This window comes from Cheilinus undulatus, linkage group 24, assembly GCF_018320785.1.
Source record: "Cheilinus undulatus linkage group 24, ASM1832078v1, whole genome shotgun sequence".
In the NCBI taxonomy this organism is placed as follows: Eukaryota; Metazoa; Chordata; class Actinopteri; order Labriformes; family Labridae; genus Cheilinus; species Cheilinus undulatus.
The window spans coordinates 21,542,584-21,552,736 of record NC_054888.1 but is presented as its reverse complement, the minus strand read 5'-3'; the positions used below and the strand labels follow the sequence as shown (position 1 = coordinate 21,552,736).

Here is a 10,153-nt window from a genome sequence, read left to right as displayed (position 1 = left end):
TTCTCGATATCTTGTCTTCATAATAACATTACACTTGATATTGTCTTGATAAAAACAGCCACAGAGTGATCAGTATCAGAAAAACAGTAAAATAGAACGAACAGATGCATGTCCTCTCAGGGCTTCCATAAATCTGCACAATAAAATCATGCAGCAATAAAAAACACCCGACACATTTGTGCAGAAAGATTTATTTTTTGTTGAAAATAAGTGATTCTGACATTGCACCACTTACATATCTTGTGTGATTTACCATAAATGAGCTACACACTGACACTGATGTTCACTTCATACAATGTAACAAGGCATTTGTATCATCTGTAAAGTGTAAAGACGAGTGTCTGCACATTTTTAAATGACTGATTGATCGGCTGATTGGTTCACTGATGCGGTCTCTTTGGGTGTGATTGATTGTACTCCATGTCAGTGTGACAGTACGACTTCATGCAGCCGGAGTTTTTCAACATTTGGGAGGAATTTCCCCAAAGGTGCAGGTTCTTTTTGAAACATTCGTACATCTTTTTCATTCATTCAGACTTAGGCGGGCCTGCTGTGACATTAAGTCCTGGTTCCACTCCTTCACAGTGGGGTTGCTTGACATCCGTTCTGATACTACGTGATTGGTCTTGCACTGTTTTAAAGTCCAAAAAGTGCAAAAAGAGACAATAAAATTGTTCAGTTCACTGCCATCCCTGCATGGATCTATGGCTGGTTTCCCATGAGCACAAAGATCCTCTCCGTCGATGGCTTTTAAAGATGGTTTTGGCACCGTGCTGCCTTTGGGAAACCTTGTAAATTTGCTCCTATCATTCAAAAAGTTGGCGATGAAAGTGGGAGGTCGAGTGTTTCTGTCAAAGAAAATCCCACCTGTGATCGAAAAGCCTTGCAAGACAGAAAGCAGTTAAAAACAGTTTAAGAAAGAGCGGATTTTCCCTTCTACCTTCATCTATTTTACTCGATTCTCTTCCACCCTCCCAGCTATCACACCATTGGTTGCTACTGCACGCTGCAGGCGGGGCAGCACGCCTCCCTCCGGTCCGGCAGGGGGCAGAAGTCCATCTGCCGCACGATCTCTGCGAACAGCTCGTCCACCATCGTCTTGCTCTTGGCCGACGTCTCCATAAACGGGCAGCCCCAGTCCTCTGCCAGCGCCTGGCCCTCGCTCGGGGACACTTCCCGCTCGTCTTCCAGGTCCACCTTGTTCCCCACCAGCACCACGGGCACCTGCTGATACCTGGAAGGGAAAGAGAAACCAGACGAGTGAAATCTGCCGCTTTTTTTCTCCTCCTGCTGGGTGTGTTTTGTCTGATACCTCAGGGACATCCTACGAGAGAAAAAGCGACAGAATGAGAGTGTGAGCGTGCATTGCTGGCCTACATACTGTATTTGTTAGGAGCTAAAACAATAAGAGTTTAAACAATGCACAATGGAGCAAAAGAAGAGGGATAAATAGCTCCAGCTTCCCAGGAGGCCAACATCCCTCCACGGGGGTCTAATATCAGTAGGCGGTCATTAAAGAAACGTCTATAACTGCCTCTTTTCCACGCTATGATGCTCTGTTTACCTCAGGATACATTATAAATGCATCTGCATGACATGCAAGCTGAGTGTTTGATGCAGGAGTGTCCAAAGGTTTTATATTAAAGGCTACACACAGAAAAATATAAGTATGACTGGGCCACTTCATTATACTTCACCTTTAGAGTTTTAAAGCTAGTAGAACCAGTCCAATATAGATGGAGATGTGCCTTAAGAAAAACAATACTGGCTCAACAGGGCGAACAGCCAAAGATTGTTAAGGAAAACAAGAGCAAACTGCACAACGCTGCCAACTTAAAGGAGTCTTGGTGCTTGAAACTGATACAGTGCCTGTAAAAGTATCCCCCCTGTGGATGTTTCACCCTTTTACTGATTTAATAAATCAATCATGGCCGATAGAATTTGGCTTTTTTGACATTAAAAATTCCTCTTTAATGCCAAAGTGAAAACAGATTTCTACAAAGTAATGTCAATTAAAGAATAATCTGTAATGTAACACACATTGGTGCAGCATCATGCTGTAGGGATGCTTCTTAGCAGCCGGCCCTGCAAGGGTTGTAAAAGTAGAGGGTAAAATGAATGTGGCAAAATATTGGAAAACCCTTGGGGACAATCTTATTAAATCTGTAAGAGCACTTTGGATTGAGAGAAGATGTCTTCTGTGATCGGCAGTGTTTGTTAGTTAGTTTGTTAGCAACATAACTCAAAAAGTTGAGGACGGATTTTGATGACATTTTCAGGAAATGTCAGATATGGCATAAGGAAGAACTGATTAGATTTTAGAGTGATCCAAATCACCGTCTGGTTTCAGGAATTTTTCAAAGGATTCTTTACTATTGGGAGAAAGGGCTAATGGCGGAGGGTCTGTGCTCTCCAAGTGCTTTTCTAGTTTAGGTTGGTATATTTACCGTTTTACGCTGCAATCTCAACTAAGACATGAAAATACGCTTATCAGTCATTCTTTTAGGGCTGTTGGAACAATTTTCAGGGCTCGAATATAACTTGAATATTTAAAAACTCATTAATATTGTCATGCGTATGGACCCTGAGTCTGAAATAAAATCTATCTATCTATCTATCTATCTATCTATCTATCTATTCGAAAGCTGAAGTTACTATTCAAACGTGTTTTTTGAAAATATTTTTGCTGTTTAAAATCGTTCTTGAGTCTCTCCCCTCTCTCCTTGGCCTCTACTTCACCCATATGTAGGTGCAGGAACCAAATGTTTCGTCACATGACACGTGACATGATGAACAATAAAGTTTTCACACCAAAACACAGAGGCACAGCAATGGCTGCCATTAAGGATGTTTATTGCCAAGGTGGTGCACACACTGGCAGTGAACTGGCAAAAGAGGCTTTGCTACATTAATAGATGCTGTTGTACGAGAACAAAACCACAACGCCCACCGACAGTAACCTGCTGTCATGGTGGAAAATGTTTCTGTCCTGTTTATCCTCTCCTGTCCCAGCTGGCACGCCGCTACCTGTGCATCCCGGGCACCTCCGGAGAGGGTTTTCTCCAAGGCTGGGACGATAGTGAACAAAAAAGCTCTATTCTTGATTCAGAAAACATGGATCACCTCGTGCTTTTAGGTCAAAACATGTAGGGACAACATAGTACCAACATTTTTAAAAATGTTTTGTTCATTATAAACATATTTTTGTTTGACATTTAATTTCTAACCCGTTTGTTCATTTTTAAGTTGATCATCAGTACCAAAATACTTGTAAAGGCCTCTAAATGGTGCAGGTGGCTGTATTTGCACTAAAAAGTACATAAAAATGAACATGAACTACTTTTGCTTTTAGCTCATTATTTCTTCATCGCAATCTGTGATGTAATATTGGAGAGTCCCCTAGTGGGCAAATGTGTAACTACACTGTGATTAAAGCAAATGAACGTTTTACATACATATCGATAAACAATGTGCATAAATATTCAAATAGAATTCAAAATCTGTAAAAAGTAAATGAAATTCGAATGGGACTGTAGGTAAATATTGACAGCCCTAGATTCTTTGTGTCAAAATGTTTGTTTACAGAATCAGTACTGCAGCACCAACTAGTGTTTAAACAAAGCTGCAACTTCCATGGTTGAAAATTTAAAAAACTGCAGTTCCTCAAGTGTCCACTGGAGGCTGTCTGCAGAAGTATAGTATGCCACATACAAACCCATGTTAAAATGCAGATTTTTGCAGTGGAAATAAACCTGTTTAAAGCCTGGTTTAAATTATTTAAGTCTGAATAGTTCATGTTTTTATGGGCAAAGAAAAAATTATTACTAGTGCATTTTGGTTTACATAAAAATATTGATTTATGCATAATTAGGAGCGTAGTTGATAGTAAGCTGGCATGTTGTAGCTGTTTGTCAGAAAGCTCTGCCTTAGTTTGGGGCGTTTTCTATATTACGTCTGCCACAGATGAGCGTCCTTTGGTGACCAAACAGCTGATGTTCCTCAGGTTTTTTCAATACTTTCTACAGTCTATGGTTGAACCTAAGAAATGTAATACAGTCAAACTCAAGCTTCCAATTCTAATGCGGGCCATATTAAATTTAATTATCTGAATTTGCTGCGGGCCAATTAGAAAAGAACCACATGTCACACAGTTTGGACACCCCTGTTCTAATGGCTTCAGATTTGTGTTTAAAATCTCGGCACTTTACGTCATTTCCATCACCTTTTAATGGATCAAAAACTTTCCTCTCCGCTCGTGGCCAACAACCGCCGTCCTCTCCCCCTCTGAGACATCAATACAAGGAAACCAGGCCGGGGGAGAGTAATGGTAAAGGTTATTGAATAATTGAATGAAGCTAATGTGCTGCTCTCACATGGACAGACATGAGCGTCGGCTTCAGACACAAGAAACAACTGTTTCCTACTTAATGTATGAAGCTTTAGCTTTCTGTGTCTTTAAGTGTTAAACATAACAGCGTATCAATGCGGAAGGTTTAACAGAGCAGCTTTGAGTTAAACAAGGTCACATCATTCATGTGCTATGAAAATGAAGAAGGGTTAAACACAAGGTGAATGCCTCTGTTGAGGTGCACAAATCTACTTAAGGAACATGTGAGTCCATTTATGGATGTTTATAAAGATGAGTCTCACATGACATGTCTGTTAAACTAACAAGATAACCCTCAGGTATCTTTTCCCTTTTTACAAATTATCATCCTGAAGGCCGTCAGGAGGCCAGAGCATCACAGGGCCAGAGTTGCTGAACTGGCATAAGCTCCCATACCTGACCTGACCTGACCTGACATACAGTACTGTGCAGGACTTTTAGGCATGTTTGGGACACAAATTGGAGAAGGGTCTGGCCCTTTGTCTGAGACGCTGGATATCTCAGAAAGGAAGTGCCCTAATTTGCCGGTGCAACGTTTTAGATATATATATTTTTTGTAAATTCAACTTTACTCTTTAAAAAAGTCTAGTGGTAAAATTCATGAAATAACCACACTGCAAACCTTACAAACTAAAAACATTTCATGAATAAAACAGAGAAAAAGGTCAGAGGTCTAATCTAGGATTGAATTATCTATAGACCCGTTTTAGAAGTATTTACAGGAATGATGGCTCAGTTTAGCTTTGTTAGTTATAGCTAAAGCTAACATAGCTAAGCTAGCTATGTAATAAATGTTACTACATAAGACACTGTAGCTAAGTTAGCTTTACTAACTTTAGCCTCAGAAATTATGGCTAAAGCTAGCTTAGCCATGTAGACACATAGCTTACTCAGCTACTTTGTGGGCTTAGCTTTCGCTATGTTAGCTATGTAGCTTATGTGGCTTACGTAGCTATGCTCGGCTTTATCAAACGTTTGGTAATCAGGTTTTGAAGGTCAGGTTTTTAACTTTAACTTTAGTTATCCTAACCCTTATCTTAGCCTTTACCCTAACCCTAATTGGAAGTTTTATTTCGGAAGTTTTAGCCTGTATTTCCATTCTGAGATATATGGCGTCTCAGATGAATGGTCTGCAGCCAGACTTTCTTGAAATATTGAGGCTGAAGTAAATGTAAAATGGACTTAATCTTATATTTTATACCTACCCATTCACTGTTTTCACTCCACATTCACACACTGTTGGCAGAGTTTTCTATGGAGAATTGGCCATCAGTCCCATTCAAATGCATCCGTACCCATTTACACGCCACTGACGAAGCAGTGGGAGCAAATAGTGGTTAAGTGTCTTGCCCAAGGACACATTGACATGTGGCTGCGTAAGGTGTAGATGTGGTGAGTAAGCCACCTGAGGGCACCGTCAAGCAGGAAGGGAGATTGACACAACCCTGGTAGCGCTCTGGATGTCCTTGCAAATCACGAGGGGCATGGGAAAATAATCTGTTACAAAAATAAACTAAGTCCACACTTGTGGGTTGAGTAAGGTGCTGATGTTGTGAGTAAGTGCGGTCTAGGTTACGGTCTGGGCTGGTAGTAGGGTTACCCAAAGGCCTGAAAACCACTGGTGGTCTCTGGTCATACCTGAAAAGGCCCGGCAAAAGAAATGCCATTGAGCTTGACCTTTGCTGCCGGGCAACACCCACGTGTGCCACTGTGTCGATTCTTAACCTGACACCCCAGATAGATTAGCTTCACACCGCGACAGAGGTGTGCATGTGCAGCTACCGAGAAAAACCACAAACCACGGCGACTATAGACATGTCAGAACACGACTTTTGTCATTTTTGAAAAGAAAACAACTCACTGCTGTTCTTTGTTCTTCTTTTAACGAAGAAATGTCGTCAAGTTCTGATAAAACTGGCACCTTAGCAGCATCCACACTAATGGCTTCCACCATAATTGCACTGGCCTCTTGTTGCTGCTTGCTTACGTCATGACTCTACCGTCCCTGAAAGTACTGCCCCTCGTCGCTGATGGCCCAAACGGTTCAGACGGTAACTTTGCAAGATGGATTCACCAGTGAGAAACAAGTAAACGGGCGTATCCATCTGCTTTGCAAGGTTAGCCGATTCTGCCAAGTGGAAGAAAGTTCTTTGGCCTGTTGAGACCAAATTAGTGCCTTTTTTTTGGCCATCAGACAAGACACTAAACAATGCACATCACCACAAACACACCATCCAAAATGTGAAGGACAGTTGTGGCAGCATCATGCTGTGGGGATGCTTCTCAGCAGACGACACTGGAAGGCTTGTAAAGACCGAGGGTAGAATGAAAATGGTAAAATATACTGAATATTCTGAACCATTTTGACCATTAACTGATTTAAAAATTCAATAAAAGGGTTATATGCACTGTATATTGGTGTTTTTCTTTAACAATGTATTTGTGCAATGCAAATTTTTTAAATGTAGTATTGAAAGTATCATGTTGGAACATCTTACCTGACTTTTTTACACTGGAGTTGCCCCTGCTGGTCATCAAATATGATGCAAGTTTAAACTCTACCACACTGGCTTTACTTCCCAGATCATGGCTGCATACAACATTTTACAAACATGTTAGCACACTAAGGCTAGAACAGAGCAAAGATTTATCCTCATTCAACATATTTCATTCCAGTTAGAAGGCAGTCATGTTTTCTCTGATTAAATAACTACACGTCAATTACACAGTGTGTATATTCTCACAGCAGGTAATGGTGCAGGCCGTGAAATGGCCTCGACCATCAGTCATCCCTAAGTGCATCCCGGGCCCGGCTTATTGATCCGCTGGTGCTATTGAGAAATGGGCTCTTATCTACAAATTGGTGGCCTGCTGCCGCGCTGCTCAGCCCGGGAGAAGAGCTGAGGCGTGGAAAAGAGCCGGGGAACGAGTCAAAGAGCGGAGGAGGGATGGTTTGAGGAAATCAGTGCAGGGAGGAGGTGGGGAGGGGGGTGCTTGAACACCTGCTGGACCTGCAGAAATATCCTCAAGTGAGAGATGTCACAAGTTTCAGGAATTAGGTAAGAAAATCTCACTGAAAAATCAGCAATTTCATTCAAATTTAGGGGATGCATGTCAAGTAGAAGAAACCCACTTTAAATGCCAAAGGCTTCCCCCCACAGCTTGACATTTCCCCCCCTACAGAAACTGCACTGTACACCACACAAACATCTACACACTCACAGCAGCTGACCTCAGCAGGACGAGCATCTCGCCCTGCCTGTGTTTGGAGAGCCGGAGTCTGCAGGGTGTGAAGTGTGAACAAGGAGAGCACCACGCGGACAAATGTAATCTGACAGCTCACAGGAGAAACTCTATATTTATCTACAAAGACGCAGGGAGAGCCGGCCTCACCAGGGTGGGGCTCGATGGGTGGGGGGTTTGTGTGAAAATAATCAAGCTACCACCCCCTCTTGGCCTGATGAAGAAAGTGATACTGCTCATTACTATATGAGCCTTTTCTCTTTTATGACACTTTAACTAGTTAGCAATTTTTATCTTCTGACTTGGTTCATGGTCTGCAACTTTAGAAGCCCTCAACAGTAGATGGAAAATCTAACTAACCAGATAAAGCAGTATTAAGTGTTACACATTTAGAGGCCAAAAGGTTTAAAGTAGAATTAATCAATTTCTTTTTACAGCTTGTGGAAAAGAAGAACACACTGTTGTGAATTATGAAGGTCGGGTGTCAGGTCAAGTCAGGTACAGGACAGGAGCTGGTTTGGCACTTTGCCACATCAGTCTTGGTCCTGTACTGCTCTGGCCTCCTGATGGCCATCGTCCAGGCCTGCCCCAGTCCCATGGTCCCTTTCTCTAGGTATCCTCCCAGCTGACTCCTCCATGATGCACGTGGCTGCCCCTGAGGTCTGGTCAACCCACCGGGTCCTGGGTGCCTGGTATGCAATGAGCTGGAGCAGGCCCAGGAAAGTGCACCAGGTGCCACTGCTGTATCCAGCAGTGGACTCTTCCCATCCCCACCCTCCTGAGAATCAGCATTAGACACATGGTCTTGCCAGTCATACCCAAAAATGTGCCAAAGAGAGGTTGTCACAAAGGAGTCCAGCTGGCGCCTCTGGCAATCGATCAACGTCTAGTACAGCAAGATCGGAAGGACCAAGGGCCGAATGCTCAGATACCAGAACCGCCATACTGTCTTGCTCAGTGAGCCTACCCCCCCATGTGCAATTCCAAGCCTGTGGTTAACCTCGCCCCTGCAGTCAGCACATTGATGGATTACGCTGCCCAGGTAGGCGAACTGCTCTACAACTTCCACGCTCTCACCATTCAGACGGCATCCATACCTGGATATTTGTTTAGTCCCATGCTTCAGCCTCCTCACTTGGCAAGTTAAGAGCCATCACAAGGACACCAACAGTCTCTGCAGGGAAAGGGAATTCTGGAGAGACTACCTCCAAAATTTGGGAGTCGAGAGGATCGAATGGCCTGCAACCCCATTGAACACTTGTTGGATCAGCTTGGGCGTGCTCTTCGTGATCAACACAACCACACTGGCAGACTTGTGACAAATGCTACTTGAAGAATGGGATGCCATCCCACAGCAGTGTGTGACCAGGCTGGTGACCAGCATGAGGAGGTGCGAGGTTGTTGTGATTGTGTAAGGTTCTTGTGTGAGGCTCCTGTTTGTTAAATTAATAAATTGGCTGTATATCTTGTTTTTTCAGACTTCCATCATCCAATCCACCAAACACGAGTCAATGGCAGAATAAGCTGTTTGGATTTGGCAGAGAAGATCTGACAAATTTTCATCCCACATACTCAGCTCTGCTTCTCATCCCACAAATGCATGATCCTCACAAATGTGGCACCATTTAAAAGGGAAATAAACAGACTTTCCAAGGGTATAAGATTTTTTCCAGGAAGCATTAGAACAAAGAAATAATCTACCCATGCTGGGAAGAAAAGATACAAAGACACTGATGTTTATATAATCACTTCACAGTGTATTTTAAACAGTGATTCACTGATTCCCCCACAATCACAATAAACCATTTCCTCCTGAACAGTTTCTCTTTCTTCTTTATTTACTAATGTTTATCCTCTGCCTGAAGTGTTTTTCTTCCACATACTGTGTGAATTTAAAGCAGCAGAAAACAACAAACACTGCTATCTTGTTCCTCGTCCAGCATGAGAGCTGGCACCGTGCATTATGGGAATTATTGGCACAGTTGGAAAGTGTTTGGATTTCTTGGCTGACACTAGCAGCTGTATGAATATGCAGCTTTTTTTGTTTTTAAGAGTCAGTGGGAGAGAAAGTCAAGTCGGATTTATGGAACAGACAACAGCAGGTGGCCGGAAGATTACGAGTTTGTGTACAGTGATGTCATGGATGTTAAAGTCTGAATTTAGGGATGAATATGAGGCAAAGTGACCTTCACTTTACACCTCCAAATGTCATTGTCTATCATTGAGTCCCTTTAGCATTCTTTAGACTAACTTTAGGCTTAATGATGTTGACTTTTGACCAATCAGGTCATCCTTGAATCAGAGTTCACATCAATGCAAATTTTGGAAGTTATCTCGCAAATCCCATGTTCACAAGAATGGCTAGAAAGGATGGTCAGATGTGAGAATGCGTATGGGTTTATCATAGAAATTTAATAAGCAAGGGATGAGCATGAGGCCCTGTGACTCCCACCTTTGACCCCCAAAGTGTAATCAGTTTATCCTCTAGTCCAAGCGGACATTTGTCTATAAGTTGAAGAAAAT

General features: G+C 42.5%; 1 protein-coding gene across 3 annotated transcripts in view; it reads right to left on the bottom strand.

Annotated features, from left to right (window-relative positions):
- Positions 1-191: 191 nt before the first annotated feature.
- LOC121506275 (ras-related protein Rap-2a-like) overlaps positions 192-10,153 on the bottom strand; it is a 44,416-nt gene continuing 34,454 nt past the window's right edge. For 2 of the 3 annotated variants that reach the window (XM_041781999.1, XM_041781998.1), the window contains 2 exons: positions 1,313-1,324; positions 192-1,234 (listed from right to left, as the gene is read on the bottom strand). In XM_041781999.1, the coding sequence (XP_041637933.1) occupies positions 997-1,234; positions 1,313-1,324 (250 nt within the window). In that variant the 3' untranslated portion in view covers positions 192-996. The remainder of the gene's footprint in view (positions 1,235-1,312; positions 1,325-10,153) is intronic. The other variant, XM_041782000.1, reaches the window with a different exon arrangement.